Source organism: Aythya ferina (genome assembly GCF_964211825.1).
Source record: "Aythya ferina genome assembly, chromosome: 2".
Lineage (NCBI taxonomy): Eukaryota > Metazoa > Chordata > Aves > Anseriformes > Anatidae > Aythya > Aythya ferina.
In genome coordinates, this window is record NC_140297.1 from 116305452 (window position 1) to 116333291 (window position 27840).

The window sequence follows — 27840 nt, forward strand, 5'->3', positions numbered from 1 at the left end:
CAGCTGTTATTTATAGTTCAGGTTCACATTCTTCAGGACTATGCTTGAGTAGTTCCTTCAATGGCCCATCAATCGGTGGCTGAAGAGTTCTGAGTCCTCATTATTGTCTCCTGTGTTTGTGTGTCTGTGCGGTTAATGTAGCACTTTCCTCATTACTTCTTTTTATTTATTTATTTATTTTATTTGGTAGATCAAAACCAAATGACTTCATGAAACAGATGTTCTCACACCCCCCACACTCTCTCACTGCTGACAACTGTAGTAGAACTTAGTGCTCTTGGGTGTCCCTTGATCACAGAGCCCAGTTCCCTTTTATGATGGGCAACTCTAGATGGCAAACTTGGACTTTACTGTGTAGATTCAAAGTCAGGACACAGTTTAACACGCTTCCTTCATGTTCAGATAGACTTAAAGGACAAGACAGGCATATCACAAAACACATTTATATCTTTCTCCATTGCATGGCAACAACACACAACATCAGAAGTTTCACTGGCATTAGCCCAGTATTTTATCCAGATGATGCATTATCTTCCAGACTTTACAAACCTTTATCATGATGGCTGAGATTAAAACAACAGAAAGAATGATGACGTAGTTGGGGTTTTTCAGTGATCTTCATCTTGTGTCTTTGATGCTTGTTTGAATTATTTTCAGAAGGATGTTTTATTCTAAATAGGAAAAAAAAAAAAAAACACATCTTAAAAGACAAGTACATAGGGAAGGGAAGTATGTGTATAATATTACTTTCAAAGCAAATGAAATAATTTTTTGGAAGACATAAATTAACAGTACAGTATCTGGCATTCCAAAGAGATACTGTACTTCAACAGGACATCACATGAACAATGTTAGGACAAAATTCAAATTGATCTCTGGAAGGCTATTCTTCATCAATTTGCTTACAAAATTTCTCCTGGGCCCTGTAAGACCCTCTAAGATATGTCATTCTTGCTATTTCCAAGACTAAGTCACTGTTTAAACTAGGGGTCTGGATGCCTGAGACTTTATGTAACTTCCTATTAAAACCAGTCTGAATGTCTTATTCACTTCTGATCCAGTCATTTTTTAACCTGCTGTCTTTATTTTTACCTGTTCTTAAGCCATGATTTCCATGGCTACATTGTTCCTTGCATACAGAATGTCCATTGAATAAGGAAATTGATATTAATTTGCATCTTTGTTTTGGCATTTGGAGTTGGTTTCTTTTACTGTTACATCAAGGTGTTTTTAGGGGATATCTTTAGTAGAAAATGCAGTAATAGAAATACTAGTTCACTAAGTGAAAGACATAATTTAGTCACAAGCTGAAAATGAATACATTTGTTCACAATCTCCCACTCGATGTAGGCTCCCATCAGGGCAGTAAGATTGGTGGGGGTGGAGGAGGAGTTTTGAATTAAGTGGCTTTTTGGTGTTTGAAAAATTAATAGCACTTAGTAGAGCTCTTTAATTCCTAAACTGGAGTCTTCAGACTTCAAAAATGTGACATACTCCAGTTTATATTTTACTGAATTTGACTGTTTACTTTTAAGAAATATATATATCATCTTTGTTGAAAAGGCAAAGCACTTACTTCTTCTTCTTCTAGAGCCAGGCTCTCTACTTTTTCCTTTCCTTTGATGTATTTCTTTTTAAGGCAAACCGCAGTTGTGATAGTGACAATAAGCATAACAACAAATACAGTTATGCTTGAAGAAACAGCAATTATAGTGTTTTCTTGAGTTGAGCCTTTCCTTTCACACTTTTCTCCCATGTACCACCAGTTGTCTCCTGCTGGACATCTAGAAAGTAAAAGAACAAATGCGTGGCTTCACTTAAAGATTGAAGATATGAAAAGACTACCTAAAATATTGCATATCTGATGCACTGTTTCTATATCCCAAATAACATCCAGATTACATATCTGGATAGACTGTGCCCTTTCTTCAGCTTCCCACTGTTTTACAGGTCATCTCTTCTACAAGACAAAGACAGCCTTTGCTGGAAAGCCTAAGCTTCAGCCTGTTTTATTTTACTTTATTTTATTTTTTATCTTTTTCAGGCTTGGCCACAGCTGATCTACAGAGCTGTTGCTACAGAATGGTCTTCTTTTGCTACCAACAGACAAGCCCTGTGGATCACTCAGTGCACTCATCTGCTTCCTTTTCCTTTAAGTTTATAGCACTTCTGCTGATAGAAAGCTCATTTTCCGCTCCATGAAACTGATACCTGTCACTAGGACCACTATATTACCACTGTAATATTTGCTTTCACCATACTAATTGCCCTCCTATCCAGATGCAATTCTGCCTTTTGGCACGCTCAGCTTTTACACAAAGCCCTTCTATCTATCACTCAGTAAGTTAAGAAAACCTTTATAGGTAGTAGTTGAATAAACTCCAAGGGAAACTGGTCCAGAAGCTTGAAACTGCTCTTATCCCATCAGGTCACATCTACCACCCTCCAGGAAATCTCATCCTCCTGATTCCTCTTATGATCTTTGCCTTCTTAATTCTCAACTCACCTTATGCAGCAATTCGAACTTGCAAGATAAATGGGGTCAAGACCACAGGCCAGACTCTGCATCATCAATAGTAACTGAAGCAAAATTTAGGTGCAGGAATTCCCCCTTTCTAAGACTGACCCATCACATTGCCCTCTCCCTGCTCAGTACTTCACTGTCAGTAGATGTGGTAAGTTCTGATCAGACTTTCTCATTGCCAGAAGGGGCTTATTTTCTAGGAACGTGTGAGCTGTCTCTGCCTTCCCCTAAAGAAGGCAAGATTAACATTCTAGCAATCTTCTGGTTTTGTACTAAACACAGCCTCCAAGCCTTGAGTCCTTCACCTTACTCAGTATCACCTTCAGCTCTGAAACTTTTTATCATGAGCATGTGAAGCTCCCAATGATGTAACTGAAAAAATATATGTGCAGTACTGCTGAATTCACATATGAATTCACATCTTTCTAACCCTTTATTGTTCTTTATGTTATTGTTTTTCCATTGTCTGTCTAAATCATTTATTCAGAACTATATGCTCAGCCCTGAAAATGACTCCATTGGACTTTATGTGATCAGGCTTAAAGAGAGTTATTATCACATCCCCTCCAGTTTTCCAGTAGAAAACTAGAGCATAAAGTGACTGCTGGTCACACATTTCTCCAGCATGGCATGTAGGACACATAGGCACTTGAGCTTCAAACAGACCACAGATGTCAGAAAATTCTAAAATCAAGCATAAAGTTCAGATTTTTTTTTTGTCTTCTTGGAACAGCTTCTTGACATTTTCTCACACTCATGACCTGTTTCTGATATGTTGCACAAGCCCCTTTACAGAATTGTTTTTTAAAAGGTTCCTAAATGGGGAGATATAACAGTGAGTCATACCAGCTCTTGTTGCTCTTGGCCTTTAGACATTTGCCTCACAGCACTCCCCCAGTCTACCTGCCTTGGCACTGCTTCACAGCATGTTGTTACTATCTTCAGCCTTAGAGTTTCTCTGAGAGCAGGAACAATGCTAATCAGCCAGGTGGGTTGCATAAATGAATCCATGGAGGATTAAATAAAAGTTGCTATTCATTTTCTTGCAGGGTAAACAAGCATTTTGGTACTCAGCCTTCATCACTGGTTTAAAAGGCAAGCAACTAGAATTGGTTAATTTGTTGTCATAATTTGCTCTACACAATATTTCTGAATAAAATTTTAAAATAAAGTTATTTTACTTACACTGCCTGAGAGATATTAAAAATACTTTCTCCTGATACAAATGCTATTTTGTTTCAAGTGTATTTATATTGAACTCCTGATTTTGCTATAGACTTCTGAGGAGAAGTGCAGTCCATTTTATAACATTGGACTAACATAACACTCAAAATAAGAAGTACATTATAAATATAATTTACAGAAAAGTCAAACAAAGTACATCAAAATGGTCAAATGTTAGGGATAGGAACTTTGTTGCCCAAACTGGTCATAAGTCTCTTGCAGTAATAGATTTTGAATATATATATTTTTAATTAGCTGTCTGTCTAGAAGCTTTCATTACTAAAATTGTATTTGAGTGAATAAAAACATTTACCTGCACACTGCTTTTCTATCTACAATAACACAGACACCGTCATTTTCACATGGGTTGTCTGGACAGGAGTCTGGAGTATCTATGTCTGGCTCCTCGGTCTGGCTGCCAGAGGTTGTTGGGATGGATGTTTTGGTGGTGGTAGGCTTAGCTGTGGTGGTGGTGGTGGTGGTGGGCTTGGTGGTGGTGGTGGTGGTGGTGGTGGGCTTGGTGGTGGTGGTGGTGGGCTTGGTGGTGGTGGTGGGCTTGGTGGTGGTGGTGGGCTTGGTGGTGGTGGTGGTGGTGGTAGGTCTAACAGTGTTGGCAGTGGAAGTATTCATGACAAAGGTTGGTGAAACACTTGGCTGAGTTGATACTAGATGTGATATATCTGCATGAGAAAACACAAGAAACAAGGCATTTACTTTATGTGTTTTTTTTTCTTGTTTTGTTTTTTTTTGTTTGTTTGTTTGTTTTTCCTTCTTATTTTAATTGTAAGTTCTAATAATAAAGAGCAGAGATCCTGCGAACTACCCTACATCTTCCTCTAGTATAATGGATAAAAAGTCTTAACTTTCAAGAGAATGATGTATTTTGGAAATGTCCTAATTTCTTTAATTTTTTAAACAGACAATCTTATTCAAAGTACTCTATTCAAAATAATTGCACAGGAGTAGCATCATTTTATACACTTAGATTTCAACCTACACATGAGATAATGGATTAGAAAAAGGATGTAGCTACCCACACATTTATTTACACATGATTTGACTTTAGATACATAAGAAGCACCAAAATTGCTCATGTGTAAAGTACATAATGTATTTATATCTACAGTACTTGTGACTAGTTAGTATGTGACACTGTGTATCTTTTGTATTATTAAGAATATCAGTTACCATTAATGTTCACTTACCTTCCATTGTTAAAAGAATATAAATACTGTCTTCTTTAATAAAGTTGCGACTTCTGAGTCTCTGATGAGTTAAGAATGCACTTGTTCCACTTCCTGGACCTCTCATGAATGCAGTTCCATTGGGAAAGGAAGCTGCTGATCCCACTTTATCTGGCCTATCCCAAAAATAATTTGAAGACCCTGAAAAGAAGAAAAAAAAATAAAAAAAAAAAATAAATAAAAAGAGTGTGATCACTCTGGATTTTTTTCTCAAGAGGGTTCTTTCCTTCTCAGTTAATCTCTGGTGCAAAGTAGTAGTAAGTCCTCTCTCAACACTCAAGACAAACAATCCCCTATTTTGCCTGTTCTGCTCATGGATGTCATGAAGAGGGAGATGAGAATAAATTACCTGAAACTCAAGGAGTAGAAACAATGCTGGAACTGCCTATAATTTGTAGATTTTTTTGTTTGAGATTCCACGTGGATGAGACACAAAAGGAAATGAAGTTTTTCAGTGGGTTGGTCTGAGGTATTGAGAAAAGAGCCTGCTGGAGATGAAGTTACTGGAGTGCTGGTTGAAAACCTATTGTGTTATTTTTTCTTTTAGTCCATTTCAAGTATAGTGGGCAAGAAGATGAGTAGCACATGAGTCATCTGTAAAATGTATTAATTCAGTGATTCTCAAAAAAAAAAAAAAAAAAAAAAAAAGCCTCTGCTGATGTGGATGGAGGACAGAGGGTCCTTGAACAACACAAGTGGTCACAAGCTGCTGATGTCCCAGACATTTAAGGTCTTCATCAGACCTTACATCTAAAATCTCAAAGCTGAGCATGATTGTCTAAGTATCTGACAAGGAGATCAAACTGCTTGCCCCAGTAGGTCTACTGGTTAGAGAAAGGGTAAGAGTTACAAGGTTTATCTCGGGAATCTGGGGCTAGAAGCAATACATAAATAAACAAGGGATGAGAGGCAGAGCACAAACAGACTGCAAATCCACAGCATCAAAAAGGGCTGAGAGCTGTGGCCATAACAGCAGAGAGCACAGGGAAAATGCGAACCATCTGTGGGGAACCTGGTGTGATCAGGGGGAGGTCATTTAGTCTTTCTAGTTTACCCACATTGTTTTAATGTAGAAACAGAGTGTCAGAGAATAATGAATGTCATCTATGGCTTATTATTTTTCAAATAATTCCAAGAAACAGAAATTTTAGTGCATTCCTTCCTTTATGAATATTGTAGTCAGAATTACCAGGAAACTAATTCAGGGGTGGAGGTGGTTTCTTTTGGCAAAATCCTTATATTGATGCAGAAAGTCATTTTGGCTTAAATTCAATCTTTATCCAGTGCTGAATATGTGGCTTTAATTTAATATCTCTCTTTATAGAGTTTCCTAACATTTCTCAGAGCTACACCTTTACCTAAACTGCCTCCTTCCCAAGTTATTGTGGGCAATTGCTCCTTGTCACACCTCAACCAAGTGCAGATTATGTAATATGAATCAGTACTTTGTCCATCTGGTTTCTGGATTTGCGCTGACACCAGTTTCTTTTGCAAGGAGGGAGGTGATGTGTTTAATGGCTAAACTTTCATCTGCTATCAACTGTGCATATTGTTAATGCAGTATTTTTCTCTTCAAGCCTTCTGGAAGATTTGCATTATCATTAAAGCAGATGCAAATGCATCTTCATGGAGCATATGAAAAAACTGTTAGGCTTGGATGACCCATCTCTTTTTTATGTGAATCTACTTCAAAACCGAGGATCCCAGCTTAACCTACTTACATGTTCAAATTTTTCTTGCCTGTGGATCAATTGTATTGCTGCTGCAAGGAAATGATCCATTCCAGAAGCTAAAAAAGCTGAACTAATTTACACAAAGAGAAAATTTGACTCCTTATCTTTTGGCTGTGTTTTAAATGTATTGGATAGCACATCTGAATTCAACTAACCTGATAATTTCTGAGGGTCTGTTGTTATACTTCTTTGGTTTGACATCCGATGACGAATATCAGGATGCTGGTCAAGCAGAATCATGGTACCTTGTTGCCATGCACAGGGCCATTGCAACTGATCATCATTTGCTCCAGAAATCAAATGCAAGTAGATTGCTAAATTAAATGGGCTATCAGCAGTACCATTTACATACAAGCTGACCTGAAAAGCATATCCTTTACTAGAGTAAAAAGGTGGACTGTATATTCGTCCTGCTGTCCCTGCAGGACTCGTGTTGAGGAGATGAGTGAAATTTCTGATATGCCAGACGTGGTGAGGACACTGTGTTTCTGACAAGTTGATGTCATCAATAGAGAGGCCTCCATTTGACAAGCCAGTTCCTCTCACACCTTCAAACACCACCCGGAATTTACTTGTGACATTCAAAGAAACGTGATGGAGCTGCCAGTAATTTGCAGGTGCACCTGAAAAACGAGAGTAGGGATTTCTAAGTAAGCAGTACAATCAAACACTGTATGGGTCTAGAGAGCCTATCCCCGTGCTATGTATGAATTCTTCAGTTCCACTGGTGCTGAAGTGATGGAACATTTTTCTTCTAGATGTTACTTTTTTTAATTTCATTTTTTCACCAGATTTATTATGCTTAGCAGCTCTTTAGTTAGAGTGAAAACAATGGTAATGTCTTCAGACTGCTTTTTCTTTTATATTATTAAAAAGCATTACATTAAATTAGTCCAAATGTTGTGATAATTAAATTTATAAAGTGTCACCTGTAGTATTGTAAAGAAAAAAATCAGAGCCAAATATATTTAAATAAATGAATAACAACAGATATCAATCAATCAAAAAAAAAAAAAAAAAAAAAAAAGCTGCAGAGGATTCTTGGTACCTAGAACTGCAAGATTTGTTCATTCATTATTACTTTTTTTTTTTTTTTTTTTTTTTTTTTTTTTTAATATTTAAATAGCTTGCTGGAAATTTGCCTCTGCAGAATCAGTATTCACCCATCAAATGATATTAAGTTCAAATTAGAGCCAGGCAATTGTAAAACCTACTTCATGTGATAAAACCTCAGTGCAAATCTGATGGTGTGTCCAGAAGTACCTGCACTAGTAAATCCCACTTGACTGCAAGACCAGTTTGCACAGCAGCAAAGACTTCTGCACACAGGCCTTTTAAGGCAAGTGAAAGAAGTGAAAGTAGGACATCCTTTGTTAATAGTACATGCAGCAAAATAATGTCTTTTGCTGACTGGTTTCTGTTCACCTGAATGGAAGGTGAGGTTTTCAGCTACATTTCTGGACTAGGCAGTGCCAATCCCAAGTACAGAACTCATACTTCACTTTCCTAACAGTTCTAAACACAATATAATTCATCTCCAATATGAATCTCATTTTTTTGCTGTTTTTCATTATTGTTGTTTTAATTAGGAGGAGAAAAAATAAACCCAGAAATAAGAACAAAACACCCCGCTATTTTCCATCACATTTTCTTCTGCACTAAGTAACACCTATTTGAAGTGCACGGATTATATGCACGACTGGTGTTTCTGACTCATGTTCAATGAGCAAAACAGCTAGTGCAGTGTAAAATGTCCTGCCCCCACTGCCTGCCCTGCTCCTGGCTGAAGGCAACCAAAGCTGCTGCAGAACAGCAAAAACTGGGGTTTGTAAACAGGTATGAGTAGTAGCTGAGCCTAAAGGCACAGAAAGAGGCAGAAGAAGCAGACTTTATATCTACTGTGCAAAAGAGTTCCCCAAGACCTGTGTGTAACTAACAGACTGAATTAGTTGTAGCTGTAGTGGAGATCAAATAATAGTGAAATATCAGAGAATATGGTTTAATCAAAAGGTGACTTTGGATTAAGCTTAAGGACCTCTTATCCATTAACTGATATCTGTTGCTCATTTTGAAGACCATAGGCACCTAAAACTTCAAGAACTTGATTTTCTTCAAAATATAGTGAAAATCATGGTCTGCCACCCAAGGAGGTGGTAGACTCGCCATCCCTGGAAGTATTTAAGAGACTTGGATATGGCACTTAAGGACATGCTTTAGTGGTGGACTTGGTAGTGCTAGGTGATGGTTGGACTTGATGATCTTATGGATCTTTTCCAACTAAAATGATCTAAAATGATACTATGATTCTGTATTTCAGATAAGTCACTCCAAACCATGCTTTAAAAGTAAGCTGAATTTTACTTTTTTTTTTTTTAATCTTTGTACGTTAGGTATTCCAGGGCACTTATACTTTCCATTTCTTTATTACTTCTTTCTTATTCATTGTAATTTAGTCTAATGACCAACTTCATCTGTTGCTATTGATACCGGCAATTCTATAACAGTCAAAATGACTGCTCATGGAATTTTAGCTATTTTGGTGAGAAAACTATCTTCATAATGCAAGAGTTTGTAATTTGTTGTAATTGATTATATTATAGGAAAATGGTTGACTGAGGATCCATCAAGTATAATTTCACCAGCAGAGCTTCAATTACATAGTCAGAGAAGAAGCAAAAGAATAAAACTAGATGAGTCACTTTGATACAATATTTTCTCCCAAACTTTGAAAAGGATACCGAGTATAGATTAAACCAAAATGAAACTTTATTCCATACCTTTTATCTGTTCAATGAATCTCAAAGTACCATTTGGATCGGCTGAAGAATACTCCCTGACCCAGACACGGAGCAGATCGCTTTCATTTCCACTGTTATAGAAATAGAATTGCAAGCACTGAAAGCCTCTTTTGGGATACAGAATCCGGCTCTCCAGGAAAGCTGTGCTTCCCTGTGTGACAGCACTGGTATTGAAATGCATGAAGTAGCCCGAACCTGTCAAAATTAAATGAGAAATGAATGGTAGAGGGGAGTGAAAACAAAATTTTCCTTGGTACACGTGTAGTGTTAACATCATATTGTAACAATGCTACAAGACAGTAAAGTTAGGGTTATGGTAAGCTAGATCCTGTACAAATCTTCTGACCAAGGGCTATTACTTGTTCATGTTCTTTGGAGGCAGAACTGTTCTTCAAATTTTTTTTTTTTTTTTTTTTTTTTTTTTTGGTCTGTCTCTAGAAATTTGTACTCAAAACTTGGGTGCTCTCATTTAACTGTTCACCCAGAGCCAGTGATTCACAGTTGACATTCTCTCTGGAGGACTGGTTTATGCTCCTAACTCACAGTTTTATTTGACAAGTTAGGAAATAACTGGTACATTCTTTTCAGCCCCGAGCAGAGCAGGCTGAGGGGAGGCTTCATGGCAGCCTGCAGCTCCCTCACAAGGGGAGCGGAGGGGCAGGCGCTGAGCTCTGCTCTCTGGGAACAGCGACAGGACCCGAGGGAATGGCATGGAGCTGGGACAGGGGAGGGTCAGGCTGGGGGTTAGGGAAAGGTTCTGCACCCAGAGGGTGGTCGGGCACTGGGACAGGCTCCCCAGGGCAGTGGTCGTGGCACTGAGCCTGCTGGAGCTCAAGAAGCATTTGGACAATGCTCTCAGACACATGGTCTGGTTTTGGGTGGTCCTGTGTGGACCAGGAGTTGGACTCAGTGATCCTTGTGGGTCCCTTCCACCTCAGGACATTCAGTGATTCTATAATTCTATGATTCTCTGTGGATTGCTCAGCTGAGCCCTGATAATATATGTAATTTCTAAATCCCAATCCTTTCCAAAAATTTACTGAGCAATTATTCAGAAAAGCAGCAGTCTTTCTGATGTGCCTGTACCATAGGACACTTTACATAATTCTCTTCTGAGGATGTGACACTAAGACTAAAGAACAGAGCAAAAGAGATAAGAGCATTGAATCTTCTCTAATAAGCAGAAAACAGAATGTGTCACATGGTGTCCCTAACTATATAGTTTTATATTGCTTGGTTCAAAAGTTAACTGTAGTCTGTCAACTAATAAACACAGAACAAGGCCAAGAGCAAAGTCAATTCACTTGCCTTTGCAGAAAAAAACTTCCCAGAGAGATAAGAACAGTGTTTTTTCATACCTTCGCACTCTCCCATGTTAGTATGATCGGTATGAGGCCCAGTAGGAACCTGAGACAAACGCTGCCAATCACTGCTATCATCTGAACTTTGAATCATGCCACAGATGTTTTCAAGTTCAAAACTGCACGTGTCCATGAAACTTAGGGAGGAGGCTATAATATTAAAAAAATAAATAAATGAAAGTGTGAATCTCTGTTACACGGCACACATTTAGTACAAGATATTCAAAGTCAAGAGCAGAGACAGACTAAGAAGTGCAAACACAAAATAATCAGTGGCTTCAGATACCATCAGTATTCATACATATAATGTTCAGGAACTCAAAGCATTTGACAATTAACATTGTACTGAGCTATTTTGTACTGTCCTCATAGAAAGCTAACAATACTCTGTAAGATAGCAAGGCTATCAGGAGTGTTGTTAACTGATACTTTTTAAGATACAGTATTTATACAACGCTGTAAAAAAAGGGGGGGGGGGGGGGAAGGAGGTTTTCACAGTAAATGTTATATTGAAGGTTGGAGGAGGAAAATAAATAAAAAACCAGCAAGGGTGTCAGCAAGAAAGTAAGAACAATTGGGAATTATTAAATGAAAGAACTCTTTGAAATCAAAACATGAAACCAGTTTGCCCAAACAGGAAAGCTGTACCCTAACTAATTAAAAAATGCTGGCTGGCATGGCATTGAAGGACAAGAAGAGAGAAAAGCAAGACCCAACAGCATTTGATCCATTTCTTAGATTAATTAATGACACAGGAGAAGGGTTTTTTTGAACGACAACTGCACTAAAACACAGATACTTTCTCACTGTTTAGTGAAAGGCTGGACTGGAAGACAGTACATGGGGGGATGAGTCCTAGCTTCTAGTGGCTGAGGAATGTCATGATCTTTTCTGTTACTTAATATGCTAGAAAGGGAAAACATTCTGAAATATATCTTTATCATATGTCCTGAAGAAGAAACCAGAGCAGAACTAAAGTACTAGTCAGGAATATTTATGCTGTTGGTTGTAGGTTGTTGTGTTTTGTTTGTTTGTTTCAGTTTAAGAACCAAATTTTCGATTTTTAATATAAATTCCTATCCTCAAAGGCATTTATCAGGAATTCAGCTTAAAGTTTTCCTAAAATCCTGCTCAGCAAAAAAAGCAATCTTTTGATTCCTCTGGGAAAACATTCTTGATCTTTCCTCTAACTTGAAAGTATCAGTTTAGCAGCTGGGTGGGTGAGAGCTGGGACCCATGAAGAACCTGTCCTCCATGGCACAAGGGCCACTTGAGCAAACAGTGGCTGATCTGAAGACCACTTATGGCTCTGTGAATATCAGACACCCTATACTATGCTAAGGGACAGAACAGGGAGAAGGGCAAATCCTGATTGCCCTGAAGGTGGTGGGAGTTTTGTCACTAGTTCCAGCATGTATGGGGCTTCTTTCACTAAGGAAATGTGATTTTTGTTTAAGAATAAAGTTATAATGTGTCTTGGTTTCAGTTTATAACTGAAACCAGGACATAATGTCATGAAGCTTTTACATAATATGTGAGAATGATGGAAAGCATATAAGATTAATAGAGAGTAAGAAGGACCCTGTCTGCTATTAAAGACATCCTTAGCTTTAAGCACTTACGTAAGAGCTAATTGACTGTGCGTCAAGTGCTGGAAGCTAAGGCTGCGTGTAAGTGTGTGTTTGGTTTAGACCCATGTGAACAGAAATATTTCCATCAGAACCATATACTCATAAAAGTATACTGTTTTAATTAACTGGTTTGATTAATATTTAAAGTATCAGTTTGAGGTTTAAATTGTAATTGCAAGACCTCACTCACTTCTCAGTATACTGAGGTAATGAAGTAAATGTTCTAATCTGAGTGCCAAGGCACAACTGATGCAGTCACAATTCAGAATTATATTCCCCAATATAGAATTTTTTCACACATTCAGAATTATATTCCCCAGTGGAATTATATTCCACTCAACTTTCTAAAAGAAGTCCCATGCAAGCAAAACCACTCTTTTGACCACTTTTCTAAGGGGCTGATTTGAAACTAAGACCAAAAATGTTCAATGCTCACATTTTCTTCGTAACAGCATCCATAAGCTGTTTGCATGGACACATATTCTGTCTCACAGACTGCATGAGAGCTGAGTAGGTATGAGAGCCACAGCAAAGACACTCATTTCTGTATGCTGTCTGAACAACAGCTGTGGAATAACGGGGGTGAAGAAAAAAAAAAAAACCTTTGTTCAGAAGCACACATTTTAAACAGCCACCAAAGGGATGAACAAAATTAGCTGCTGAGAGAAGCTGGTTTTTAACTAAAGGTCAAATAGAACTGCACAGAAAACTCAGCTACACAGCAGTGTTTCCACAGGAGGACTACGTTACTTCTAGCTGTACCGTTATTTCTGGTGTTTTTAACACAATTCACTTCTCAAATGTGTTTGCATATCTTTTACTTGTGGCTGGATGAGTCCAGCATGTAGGTATCACCCTTATTTCTTTCAACTACCAGAAGCAAAGAATTTAAAGGAAATAGAGAAACCTACAGCAATTGTACAGGCGATTCAGTTTCTGGAGATCATAATCGCTGAAATCCATTCGCTGCCCTATTACATCCATGAAGTCTGGTATGTTCGTTACAATTGTTGGTTCAGTCCCGTTCCTGAATGCAGTTTGGCTATAGTGCATCACAGACGTATAGTCATAGGGAACGTTCAGGGAGTCTGATGTTTTATCATCATATTTATTGAAATTATGTTCTTTACCTGAATGGGAAAAATAAAAGGAAAAATTGTTTATTGCTGAAGATGACCAAGTTTGGTGTACATACTTTAAGTGTCAGAGAATCTCCCAAGTGAATTTTGGTAATCATTTGCTTGTATTTACTCTGTAAAACTATATTATTCCTAGCCTAGATTTATTTAGCTTCCCTTTTCAACCACTGGAATGTAACATGATGACTTCTGCTGCATGAAGGAAGGATCTTTCCTATCAGAAATCTTTTCACCATGAAGCTACTCATAAACATTGATGGGCTTGCAAGTCCTCTGAGTGTGCCTGAGCCAAGCCAGCACCATGTCCAGGCTCAGGCTTGTTTTCAAAGCTGTCTGGAAGCCACAGAGGATTGTGGTGTGCTGAAGAAGCAAGCATCGATCACAGCCCTAAGGAACCCTGTACCACAGGCTGGCTTGTGCCAAATGGGCCACAATGTGCTTGTAACAGGGAGCTGTGTTGCAGAAATAACAGCTTGCATGACGGGAACCTAAAAAGGGTCTCTCCAGGCTGCATGCCCTCCCCGGACACATAAGCAGGGGAGAAAGAGAAAAGACAACCCCTTCCCTCCAGATTTTCTGCTGGTTTTGGTCACACCAAGTTTTGTAGGGCTGGATTATTTTTTAATTATTTAAAGGCTCCCTCACTAATAGCGATTTTATGGTATCAAACAAATGAAATTACTTTCTCTGTTGCTTGCCTGTATGGCATTTAGCACAGTAGGCCTCAAATCTCTGGTTAGGACCCTGGGAACTGCCATGACATGAGTAATAACCACAGCAACAACAAATGAGGCTGTCTGTCCCAGACAGATGCCACTTGACATTTAATTTCTTGATATGCTGGCCTTGAAAAATAAGTCAAGGTGGGAAAATATTTCAGCCATGGTATGAAGGCAGGAAGAGATGTTCCACACCCAAAATGCATCACACCAGAACCCAAATGGGAACCCATGGGAGTGACTGACCGGACTGAATCCTGTCCCAGATGATGGACACGTAGTCATCCCGGTCAGACCGCGACTGCTCGTGCCAGAAGCCCAGCGCATGAAGGAACTCGTGCTGAATGGTCCCAATCCTGTCACAGTTCTCTCCGATCGAGAGCTGCTGCAAGCCCACCTGGCGGTTTCCCACTGAGGACCAGCAACTAATGTGGAAATAAAATTGAAGATAGATCTGTGAAGCATGTGCCACCCCTGTGCCACACGAACTCCAGATTCAGTCTGTTCAACAGGTACATTTTGAGTGCTAAAGTTACATTTTCTACAGTGAGCACTTTTTCATTGATCTTTTCCTTACTGGATCCCTTCCTCCCACACTTAGCTCCGCTTCAATGAATAAGTAGTTCTCCCACTCTGTCTGGAATGCTTTTAATGGGTTTTCTTTAGCAGCAGAAAAAAAAAAAAAAAAAAAAAAAAAAAAAGCCTAACTACTTGTAACAGAAAAAAGCAACAAGGACAATCATCAAAGACTATGGCAACGTGATTTAAAACAATTTGCAGTAAATCTGCAAATTACCAAGTTGCTGCTACTAAGCTGGACCACCATAACTGACTGCAGGCACACTTTGGGCCTGCCTTATAGCCAAGCAAACCATGGCCATGTCACTTCTCACCCCTGCCATTGCAGCTGCCTCTCCACATTGTGCTGGCCTTCTGCTTTAGTGTTGCGACTGTCAAGCCAGGTCCACCCCAGGGGATCGCACTTCTGAAAGGCTGGTGGGTGTGACAGGGCTTTGCATAACCTCTTTTCTTTCCTGCTATTTGTGAGAGGTGGTGCTAGGGCACTTGTTGGTGACACACATTCGCAAAACAGTGCAAAACCACAGCTATGCTAGAAGTTTTTATTAAGGAATAAAAAAATAAATAAATCTGTGAGCTATCTGCACAAGCCAATAAAATGGCACCCCATGTCCACAAACTAGCAAACACATTTAAATTGATATTTTACGCAGCAAATAAATCAACACCTACCCAATGAAGTCCATAAAATTAATAGGGCACAAAATACACCATAGAATTTGCAGTCCCATCACCCCAGAAATGTAAAAAGCAAGCACACCAGGCACTGTAGGAACCTGCAACTTATTAGTGCAAAATACTCTACAGGATTTCTCTTTCTACAAACCAGCACAGGCCTTAGCTATTGATTACTCATTAAAATCACAGCACGAGGCCTGGGAGGGAGCATATACAGCATACATAATTTCACTGGCTTCCCTTGAACATGGCCTCATATTGATTATGTATTTTTTTCTGATTGTGCAAAAGTCTAAGAAGTCCATTATAGTTCTGGGCCCACTTTATACCAAAGCAGACACCGCTGGCTTTGCAGCTGCTGTGCAGAGCACAGCAGGCTACAAGCACAGCCTGGACACCTGTTGATATCAGCATCCAAACACCAGAGGATGCAGTATCGCCTTGCCTTCAGTCTGCCAAATGCTTACACCACCATCATTCTGCAACCACAGAAGGAGTAAATGTGCACTCTGCATCACTCAGTGCTGAGAATAAAACCATGCAAGTGGGACAAGGGACACCTGGGGCCGCCCCATGGGAGCGATGTCTTTAGGAAGGGAGAAAATGGTGGAAAATGCCAGTTTCTCCATGCTTGTTAGAGCCTGTTTCACCAATTTGATGCTTTCTGCACTGCTAGTTGCTAGAAGAGCATGGATATAACTGATCACACTAATATCACCAGCCTGCTTTTTGGAAGACACGTGATAAGGTGATACATGCCATCAAGAGTGATGATACTGTCTACAAATTATTAGTATCAGTTATTCCAGGCACATTTTTACACCAACGTCCTCCTAGCAAATGACTACCTGTAGCATCACAGATCACCAGGTCAGCACACAGACTCTTTGACTTACCAGCAGCAAGCTGGTTAGCTTCTTACAGATGGTTACCATCTGTATCAATCCCCTTTCGTATGGGTTCCTTTGTCCTGTGCCACAGTGGCAAAGAGCTGAAGTGAACTCCTAGGACAGCTCCATGAAAACCTGATTTCCCATCTGGAAATACTAGAGACAAGGGTTGATCCTCCCTGGTCTGCTAATCATTTGACCAAACCGTGCTAGTTTTCTTGCTGAATAAGTCCCGTTTTTCATGAGAAGAGTAGAAATGTCACATCCATTGCAATTTTCCAGATGGTTATGTGAGCTTTGTGGGTACATGCCACATCTGATGCTCCTGCATTTCTGTCATTCACAAGCTTTCCTCATGTATTTTGCTTACCACAGGGAAGGAAGAAAGAAAAGATCTTTAAATAGATCCATAGTCTAACCTCTGCTGCAAATGCATAGACCTGAATAGAGGGATGAGTTGACAGACTGTATGATAGAAAACCTTACATATAACTCTACTTGCTTAGTGATAAAATATATAAATCTGTAAACATAATAGAAGTGGTAGCCACATGCTACCATATGTTAGATAAACTATGTAGACAAGGGGAGGGCTTTTTATGTAGGGTTTGATGACACTGTGTATATATACCAGAGACTGCAGGATTGTTTTTGTACAGGGCAGACAACAAAATGACAAGTGGTTTCCTTTGTGGCTGACTTAATTTGAATTCAAAAAGATAATCCATAAGGGGATTTTGTGATGTACTAGGAAAGTTTCCTCACCACCTTCTGTACTTTTCATAGATGCAAGCCAGATCAGAAAGGTGAAAATAATTTATCATCTTTTTGTTGGTGCAATAAAGCTTTATGAATCTGGCTGTGGTTGCCAGGACCTTTGTGCTTCTATGTGTGCTGTACCCTCTGGACTGAGTTCTTCAGTGTGCAGCCAGGGGAGACAAAAAAAAAAAATAGGAATGGCAGAGTGGAAATGGGTTGTTTCATGTATTCTTTAAATTGTCCATACCAGACCATAGGAATGGAATGAAATGTAAGGCAGTTAATACAGGGTTTGGTCTGGTAATTTCTTTGTACAGCCCAAAGCTAGGTCACTGAAACTGGACAGCCATTTTCAGGAGTCTGCAGATTTAGCTTCAGGCTTGTAAAAAGTATGGTGACCATGGATAATTTTAGTGCTATGATAACTGTGATAACTGAGATAATAGAATCATTTCAGGGCAAGCAACACGCCAGGCAAGAAGGCAAGACACGTTATCCAAATAATGTGACTTGTTTTAATCACCATGACTCATTTACTTCTAATAGGAAATAAATAATAAGTTAATAAATGAACCATAGTGCAGAAGTCTCTGAATTGCCATAGGCTAAATATTGTGTTTTTTTTTTTTTGTTTTTTTTTTTTTTTTTTTCATGTACAATTACTAGAAAATGCATGATTTATGTGACAAAGAACTCTAGAGTTTAGCTACATGAGTTTTCCATTTGGCTTAAAGAGCCAAAGAGTAATTAAACAGGGAAAACACATTGCTTCCCAAATCTCCGTTTATACATCTTTTAGGGTTGAGTTTCAATGTCACGTGCATAGCGCAAAGAGTAGAAAATGTAAAGAGACAGAGACTGAAGAAATTTTGAAACAATTATCTGCTACAAATATCTCAGAATGAGATAAAGGGAATGGGAAATGTTTCAATTATCAGAAAACCTTTTCCCATTTATGAATGCATTCTTGTATCAGGAAATTATTTTCTGAAAGTAAATTTCCTCACAAGGCTATCAGGATTTCCCTGTTCTCTTTTCTAACATGAGAGAAATATTCCAGCATTACTTGGGGAATATATTTGTTCTGTTGCACTATTTGGTGGAGACTATCTTAGAAACTGAGAAAGTGGATACAATTTTGACACCTTTTCTAGAATCTTATTTTGTAAAACTTGAGGTGAAATTGCATAACTATTGATCAAATAGGTAAATAAACTGAAATCTCCATAAAATGTCTCAATGTTGTGCAGCATTTAAAACTATATGAATGCAGACCTGACATTGTTCAAATGCAATTCCATTTGTAATAGTGAAACAAATTTGTTGTCCCACAGTTAAAACTATCACATTTCCACTGGGAATATTTATTTAAAAAAAAAAAAACTAAGGTATGCTTTTTATGGCCATGTGAAAGTGACAGTCCATATAGTCAAAGATCAGTCAAGAAAGTAATTGGCTTGTCTCAGGTCTTTTGTCATGCCAAGAAAATTACCTCTTTAAGGACTTAATTACTTCTTGTATTTAGAAATAAACATCAGCCAGAAATTGTTAATTACCACCAAGGTAATACCTGTTTTGGATGCTAATATGATTTCAAGTTAAAAAAGAAAAGAAAAAAAAAAAAAAAAAAAAGAAAGGAAAGGAAAGGAAAGGAAAGGAAAGGAAAGGAAAGGAAAGGAAAGGAAAGGAAAGGAAAGGAAAGGAAAGGAAAGGAAAGGAAAGGAAAGGAAAGGAAAGGAAAGGAAAGGAAAGGAAAGGAAAGGAAAGGAAAGGAAAGGAAAGGAAAGGAAAGGAAAGGAAACTAGTAATAGGACACAACAAAACTAGAAAATAGCAATCAGATGAGTTTTATAGTGAATATTGGTCATCAAAACATTCTGTAGCCAAAAAGGATTACAATCATATTATTCCTCTTACCCACTTCCTTTGAACACAGATATATAATTCTCCTCTCCTTCCCAAGGTTTGAAATCAATACAGGTTTTGAGTCGATACTGTTCAAATGCCTTGAGGATGAGTCCCTTAGCATTCATTTCTGCAAAGCAAACAGAGTTCTTGTCAATACTGAGCCAATTGGTTTGTCCTGCTACCCATATAGAGCAAGTCCTAAGGGTGGATATTGCTTCAGCAATCTTTGATTAAAATAGCCAAGCTTTTTGCTAGATTAGGACCTGAGTAGGAACCTAAAAACCATAAATTAGTCTGTTGTGGCATTTTATCTTTTTCCTGGTTTGTTTCTCTGTAATTTTGCTTTGGTACTTCAGTATAAAATATGATATGTTGGATATATAATACATCATAGCGCGTGGATCTTAATTTTGTAAATTCTCTCACTTTGCTGAGATTTATCTGAGCAAGTGTTAAATAAACAGTGAACGAAGACATTGGATTTCACCTCATGCAAACTGCAAGCTACATATCTGTCAAGGAATCTCCCCAGGCCTTGAACATGCTTACTTTGTGTCTTGCTTATCTCCTCTGAGCACCTTGCATGGTTTCAAACCCCTCAGTGTTTTAGCTCCTAACCTAAACTGAGGGTGGGTGATTTATTTTTTTTTCTGACATAGACCAGAAGGATGACCCCACACTATGTAGTGAGGGCACGGTCTCCTCACCTGGTATACAACAAGGACTCGTACTCCCTATCTCACCACTCACCTCTGCCATGCAATGCCACAGCTGGGTGGAAGTGAAGGGATGGAGACCAGGGTCTCCATCTTGTGATGTGTGCCAGGCCCCACAGTAGGGTGCTCATAAATGTGTCGTTGCAAACTTCATTGCAGGCCAGAATACCAAGATGCCATCAGCGCTCTAAGTGATATAAATGACCAAGTGAGCTTTCTGGCTTTAAACAGATCTTCAGTGCCATTTTATTTCCTCTGCTTAGTACAGTTTCATGTCTTAGACACATGCCTTCAAAAGCAAACCAATCTGCTGGGTTATGGCAGGTTAAGAAGCATCCAGGTTAAGAAAGGAGGTGGGACCCCAGCACAAAGACCAAGATGATATATCCTGCTGGTGCATACAGAGGCCTAATCCTGCAGTGGGAAATGCCCTGCTCTAGACTTACAGCATGGCAGTGGGAAGAGGAAAGGATGCCACAGATCTTTGCTGACCTGTATTTAACATTTCAATCAACATGACTTAAACACATTGTCAAGAGCAAATACTGTACCCAGGCTATCATCAAGGACATAGGGGATAACGTGGGGCCACCGATAGTTGTCACCAATGATGGAGTTTCGCTCCTGCATATGAGAAAGAAAATAGGCATGCAGTTTTCAGTACAAACTGATCTATAATCCAAGACGAAAACAGTGCTAATGCAAAATGCTAATGCAAAGCATGCATTATGTCTCTTACAAGTCCATTTTAGACATATAAGGAATCAAAGAATCCAAAAAGTTTGACAGATCACTCGGAGGTCTATGACTCGGGTTTAAAGTCCTTTTACTCTCTTCTACCAATGACTCTGATTTCTGCAGCATTTTCTCCATACAGATTTCCTGAGATTTTGATACATTTGAGCAGAACTTTAGGTCCTGTGGGAAGCATTAAGATCTAAAGTCCTGAAATGAGCACAGACATCAATAACTCTCTAATTTTTCATAATGCAAGGGCTTGTTCCTGTGCCCTTAACCAGTGCTTTCTTTGCTTCCATTGATATGCCTGGGCAGAAGCAGTTCACCAAAAGGGAGAGGAAAACTCTACCCCTTTTAGGGGTATAAGACAATTGTGGTGTTTTCACTAGGTATTTTTGAGATATGACTAGCTATGCAAATACTTTTGATGTTATTGATTGGACAGGGATATGGGGCAGATGATTTAAAATGTGGTATTACTCACAGATCTAATTTTCCAATGGCTTTGGTGAATCTACTTATATGATGAAGGTTTTGCAGCACTGGTCTGTAAAGTTAATTGGCTTATAATAAATATTGTGCACATAAATTAAGAATCTTTTATATAACCCTGTCTGGATGTGATCTGTGCTGCTGAATATCTTAAAAGTAAAAATATGAAAACCACAGTGAAGAAAACACAATGCTAATAATAATGAGTAATAGCTAGACTGACCTTATTCTGGATAATGTTTCTGCAAATGCACCCAAATCCTTCATTGTCTATGACATTTGTAGAAATCTATCCCCAAACATTTTCAGCTTATTGTAACATAAACAGTATTTACAGTTAGTATGAGCAGGATGCATCAATCACTTTCATGCTACTAACACTTTACATTGCATAAGTTGATGACACAGTTCTTGTTTCATATATATATTTGAACTCACCCGATCAAGTTTGATGTCTCCCTCAAAAAGGTCTAGTCCTAAAGCTAAAGGGAAGAGGAGATTAACATACAGTTATTCTATTGATCTATAGCTGCCCCCCCCCCCAAAAAAAAAAATAAAGAGAAAATGAATTAAAAAAAAAAAACCTTCATTGATGTCAAAGATGTCTTGATCAATTCCTCCATCTACGTCTATTTCTGAAAAAGAAAAAGACAAGTGAGGTAGGATGTTAGCCCTTGCTGTTTTCTTTATGATGTGTGAAAATCAATGCAATAACAATAACAGTAATTATAAATCTGCATCTGTCCTAGTGATGTTTATGACCAGCTGTTTTTTTTTGACTGCCTCCTATGCATACAAATAGATCTGTAAGCAGAACTCACCAATAGTCTCTGTAGCAGGCTGGGGAGAGGGAAGAAAAAAAAAAAAAAAGGTATTATTAGAAAGGTACACAATGAAATGTAACTATTACTCTCTCAACAGTTTGAGTATAACAGTACAAGTTTTATGCTCTTAACAGTACTTAACCCATGCTTTGTATTGGGCTGATCAGACCATCTTCTCATTTGACTGGAGATGCTCATTTGCTTGTGACAGCTTTGCACTCTCCTCACTCCAGGTTGCCCAAAAAGCAAGTCACCCAGTACTGATCCTGTGAAGTTTTCTCAACCTATTACTTCTATGAAATCAAATACTGCTGCTAGTCAGGTGCTGCACAGAACCTGTGGAAGTTATGCCTAGAATTCCATTGTAAAGCTGAATTTGGGGGTGAGTGGTCCAGCACCATGCAGCAAGTCTTCAGTGCCTTGAGAAATACCAACTTAAAGACTGTTCCTGCAATGTGCAAAATCCAAGCTCCATATTGCAGCAAGACCACAGTGAGATAAACATACAGCATTCTTTTTGCCTTACCATGCCCATGGAATATAATTGATATTCTTTTCTTGGACTAAATGCTTTGTTTTGGACTCTTTAACACAACACTATTCAACCATTCCTCATGCAGGTGGTAAGATCATGAATAAACTCTCGAAACGGTTCTTGCTGGGTGGGTTTTCCTGTTTCTCATCAAAACTCTTATATTTGTATGTTTGAAAAGAAGTTCACAAACTGAAAATGAACAACACTTAAATTTTAAGACATGACAATATAGATTGTGGATACATCAAATAGTAAGTTATAACTGCAGTTCTATATAGCAGGATGGGATTTTTACATTCATTTTTTGCTATAGTTTGACCCCTTACTCCTGACTGATTTCTTTCTCTGTATAAATAATTTGCTACCTTTCCTATATGTATTTTGCATATAACATTTTTTTAGAATGTATTTTTCCAGTGTGATATATATCTGAAGCCTCCATTAAAAGCAATGAGCAGTACAAGCTCAGAATATTGAAAAACTTCAAAAATCAAGTCCATGTAGTCCACAAAAACATTAAATTTTGGTCAGTTCTTCCATCTGTATAGTGGATAAGAAAACTGTAGTGCCAGAATATTCAAGAGAGATTTAAATACATGTGTTTGTTTTGACATGAATTTTGGCACATAATGATAGGAACAATTTTGAAGGCAAACATAACTGAGGGCCCTAAAACTGATTTGATTCATATAAAAACAGTAACCAAATGCAGAAAAAAAAATAATTTCAATGATTTATTTTTTTTTTTCATTTGGGAATGTTCAGGAAGAAAGCATTGAAATTGCCAGAATGTCCTGTTTTGGCTTTTTGATGAAAGATTCCTTTTTCAATCTGAAATGACTGTCTTGTAAAAATGTCAGTAAATGGCATAAAAATTACTGCAAATACAAAAGCCTGAAATCTCATTTTATCCTTTTGACTCATCTGAACTAAAATGATTTCAAATTGTTGCTTCACCATTTTTCTCAGATTTTAATCATTTATTTTGATTGCTTAAGGGGGGAAAAACATTTTTTTTGGCTAACCAACTGGAGGCTATAATTTAGAAGTTTAAGATTTTTTACCTGAATGTGTCGGTTCCAGAAACCATTGAGTAGAATCTGTTTCCTAACCCAATTTCTCCTGAAGCATCCACGTTATTAGAGAACAAGTACCTCACAGTTTTGGGTTGTTTCAGATTTTGGTAGGTTTCAATATACCTGACTCTTAAAAACCTAGTGTCATCATGGAAAAGTGAATGAGTCCATTGTAAAACCCTTGCTAGAGTTGTGCAAATGCAAAAGCACAAATGCTGAAGGATTGATATTTGATCTCATATTTCACTGAGTTAATTGGTATTATTCGGGTTTACACTGACACATGAGAAATAAGGACAGTGACTTTAACAAAAGAATAATCATGTAAATACATATGGATACAGTTCAATAAACCAAAATACATTTTCCAGACAAATCACCCATAAATATGTAATGTCAATAGATGCCTCTTACATTCTGAAATTCTATTGCATTCATATCCTATCATTATGTTCCTTTATCACAAGATATCTGTAAGACAGTATCTAATCCATGTATTTGAGATTTTAAATGAAACTGAAGCTTGTAAAACAAGCTGAAAGTATGCAAGCAAAATGTGTCATGCATGTTTTGAGCAATTTATTTGCTTTTAAACTCCCACTCATACAGATTTCCAGGTAATGTGAAAGAAAAACATTGAGAAGTAAACTTTGCAATATTAAAAAATTAAATCACATTGTGGTCTTTTCTGCTAAAGATTGTTGACGGAGGTCGTATCAGATCATAGCCATATGTATTGAATAACCTTTTAGCCATTAACAGGGAGTAAAATATTTTTACAGTTTCAATAATTACAAGCTACAATGTTCCCATATCTGCTAATCAGAAAACTTAATTGCTCTAAAGGTAAAAACTGGCTAGCTCATGGAAAAGCTCCTCTGTCTGCAGCCAAAGCTCATAAACTGAAGTAACTGTAGCTAAGCCCAGTGGTATTTATGGTGCATAAACCAAAGTATGAGTCCATTACTGAATGTGAATACCACATTCAGCAATCAGCTGAAATCCAGGCTGGTCCCCCATATCTGAAAACTGTTGCTGAATGTTTTACGCAGAAGGAATTCCTTTCATCATTCCTTTCTACTTGTTTCTGAACAAAATTAGGTCTTTAGGCATGTGAATCTGAACAGCAAAACACTCAGTTCCCAAAGGAATATCTGTGTATTACTTGTTCGAGTAGTAACAGCTTCAGTCTCAGCACCAGCATGACAACTGAGACCTATACGATGAATTTCTAGTCTCTGAAAATGTTGTGAACAAAAAAAAAAGATTCACAGTTCACAGTCGCATACAGAAGGTTACAGTAACTCAGGTTTACCAAAGAGGAATATAATTTAGTCTAACCAATGTTACTTTTAAATCTACCCAGAACATTTTTTTCTGAACATTTATAATATTTTTCCCTAACTTTGGCAAACAACATGATTCATGTGAATTAAGTTACTTTAAAGGTGGGTCAAACCATGGCTTGTCAGCACATTTAAGTGTTTAATAATTCAAGTGCATCTTGAACAGCTGGGAAAAACACCTCACCTATTTTAGTCATTAAAATTAGACATGTAATCAGTGGAGAAATAAATGGGTAATTGTATATATAATTCATCTCTCCTGAAAATAGGCATGGCACCACCATGATGTCCTGGCATGTCTAAAAGATGATGTACCTCACTGAGCTTCTAGTCAAAGTTGTGATGAATCACCTGATGAAAATTTCCTGGTCTCACCACAGATTTCAGGTGGGGTATGGTCAGCTAGTTTGGACAAGACGTCCTAACTTACTAGTGTTTTCTTCAGACTATATAATTTATAGTATTGGCATCCAGAAATACAAAAGGAGCTCTTCCTGGCTATAATGAACATGTAAAACAAGTAAGTAGCCTTGGTGATATTAAGCTCCTGTCTCACAGAGGAACTGGGTATTAGGAGTCAGCTTGATGTGATAGCTTGTAGATCTTGGTATCAGTCTGCACTGCCTCTTATATGCTTTACAAAGGCCTTCAGAGGAATCTAAACAAGGCTGAGGGTTGAGTGTCCAAAGGTTTGGGAACAGGGGAAGAAGGAGTTGTGATGAGTGGGGAAATAGAAGTGTAGGACTCAGGTAGTGGGAAATACAGGGAACTATGTAATTTGGGATTTTGGAGTTAAACTCTTGACTTAGGGAGATATATGAACATCTGTTAATGGAGAGGAAGAATATGTGACCGCCACAGCAAGATATTGGAGCTGGATTCACAAAATCAGACAGTTAAGTTGCATAAATTAAAATAGATAAGATTATTCCACTTAATGGAACATCTTACTCTGTAAATTACCCTGAAGCTATTAACAGCAGAAATGAGCTTAAAAAAACCCACTGTTTTTTGTTGTCCAAACTAATTGATTATGTATCACCAAAACACCTGGCCTCTACAATGAATTATCACAAGATCAGCAAAATACTACCTTCTCTACAAAAGACAGGAAATACAAAATCTCAAAGTTGTCATTGTTATCTTTTGGCATTAAGTAGTTTAGCTAGACTGGAGGAACAGAGAGCGGTCTTTAAAAAGCAAATCCAGCAGCTAAAAATGCATCAATTTCAATACAAAATATATTGTGTTGTAGATAAAATAAAAAAAAAAAAAAATGCACACTGTATTTCTATTCAGATATGGAGTAGCAAAAATAAATTTTAATACTTATCTTGGCTCTAACTCTGGACTTACCATTCTGGTAAGACTACTTTGAATGCTAATGGAAATTTTGCTCAAATGGGGAGTGCAAATTGGCTCTTCCAATGTATAGCGAAGCCTATAAAAAACAGCAGCTCTAGGATCCCAAGGAAACAGAAATCTTCTTCTGCTCCACACAAAAGACAACAGAATTCTTATTTTGCAACAGCCATACTTAAGTCTTTTCCTCTCAATCTCACCTCAAGCTGCATCATTTACTTGAGCATATAAAGGATATGGATTTGTTTTCTTACCTGGCTCCAGACCACTTGCAGGAGAAGCCACGTTAGGAGCACAGGCACAGAAATCCAGTCCATGTTGTTATCCAGTCAGCAAGCAAGTGTATTGACAGAATTTGAGACCAACTTGGTACTTAAGATGACAAATATCATAAATCAAAACCTTTGTCCTTTCATCAATGATTAACTTGCCTCCCTCTACGTTGTTTTAAAGATTAAGTCCATCATAAGTACATCAAGGCAACTAGCATATTCTTTAATTATTTTTAATCACTGCTGTGAGAACAACTATCAGGCACAAACTGAAATATGGGAGGAAATGAACACAAGAAAATGGAAATACAGAGGAAATGGGCACAAACAGAAATACAGAAAATTACATTTAAACATAAGAAAACTTTTTTCTTTTTTTTTTTTTTTTAATTATATGGATTATCAAACACTGGAACAAGTTGCCAAGAGAGGTTGCAGAGCCTCCATCCTTGAAGATATTCAAGACCCAGATGGCCACAGCCCCGAGCATCCTGCCGTAGGTGACCCTGCTTTGAGTGGGGGGGTCACGGCAATCTCCAGAGGTGCCTTCCCACCATTGCATGTCTCTGAATAAAGCTGGCACTAAAACACTCAGAAAAGCTAAAAGCTAGTAAGACACTTGGCAGGGAAATCTTTAATATATGAATTATGTGGTTTGTGACAGAAAGTGAAAATGGTAAATGTGTGCATGTAAAAAAATCTGCCAGTAACATGGTTTCAGAATCTTGCTTTCAGAAAAGGAAATGCTGTTTCTATTGTTGATAAATGTGAGACACTGTACTTGTCAGTAAATCAGGTGGTGGCATTCTCCTGTCTTTATGTAAAAATTCCTTACAAATTAATATATATATTTTTAATGTTGCTATAGCTATTGTACTATCACCATTGTCACTGCTTGCAGTTTTAGCTTATTCCAACTTCATTCTTCTCTCCTCTCTACTAACAGACAGGGAGGGCTGAAATTGCCACTTAAGTTCCTTCTTATGCTTAAATTTTAGGTACTTGTAGTTATTGTATGATCAACTTGGCTAGCTGTTTATTTTCCCAGAACAGCTATCTGGCTAGAATTTCATGAAAACTAAAATGGCATTTAGATTTTGTAATGTAAATGAAAAAAAAAAAAAAAAAAAAAAAAAGAATTTCACATGATTATATAAAAATTTCTCATACTAGCATCACTAGTATCAGAACTGATAAGAAACAACTGGTTGATCGCAAGCAATTGCCAAGCCAAGCCAGTTTTTAGCTGCCCAGATCCATGCTTATTACACTGTTGATTCACTGGGAAGCAG

At 37.9% G+C, this 27840-nt stretch overlaps 1 protein-coding gene across 6 annotated transcripts; it reads right to left on the minus strand.

The window, feature by feature from the left end:
* Positions 1 to 427: 427 nt before the first annotated feature.
* On the minus strand, positions 428 to 26669 carry MEP1B (meprin A subunit beta). 6 transcript variants are annotated; one of them, XR_014689002.1, is made up of 16 exons: positions 26531 to 26669; positions 21955 to 21973; positions 21718 to 21768; positions 21572 to 21615; positions 20455 to 20527; positions 19197 to 19314; positions 14620 to 14798; positions 13427 to 13645; positions 10882 to 11034; positions 9503 to 9718; positions 6881 to 7348; positions 4954 to 5133; positions 4323 to 4428; positions 4062 to 4234; positions 1577 to 1784; positions 428 to 671 (listed from the first exon to the last, which is right to left on the minus strand). XR_014689002.1 is itself a non-coding variant. In XM_084507575.1 (16 exons), exons 1-16 carry the CDS (start codon positions 26591 to 26593, stop codon positions 654 to 656), a joined length of 2286 nt encoding a protein of 761 aa, XP_084363701.1. In that variant the 5' UTR covers positions 26594 to 26666; the 3' UTR covers positions 428 to 653. The 6 variants fall into 6 exon arrangements, 3 of the variants coding, with proteins under 3 accessions (XP_084363701.1, XP_084363700.1, XP_084363702.1); XR_014689003.1 differs by having other exon boundaries at positions 4062 to 4209; positions 4305 to 4428; positions 26531 to 26668; XR_014689004.1 differs by having other exon boundaries at positions 4062 to 4209; positions 4287 to 4428; positions 26531 to 26667.
* Between the last annotated feature and the right edge of the window lie 1171 nt (positions 26670 to 27840).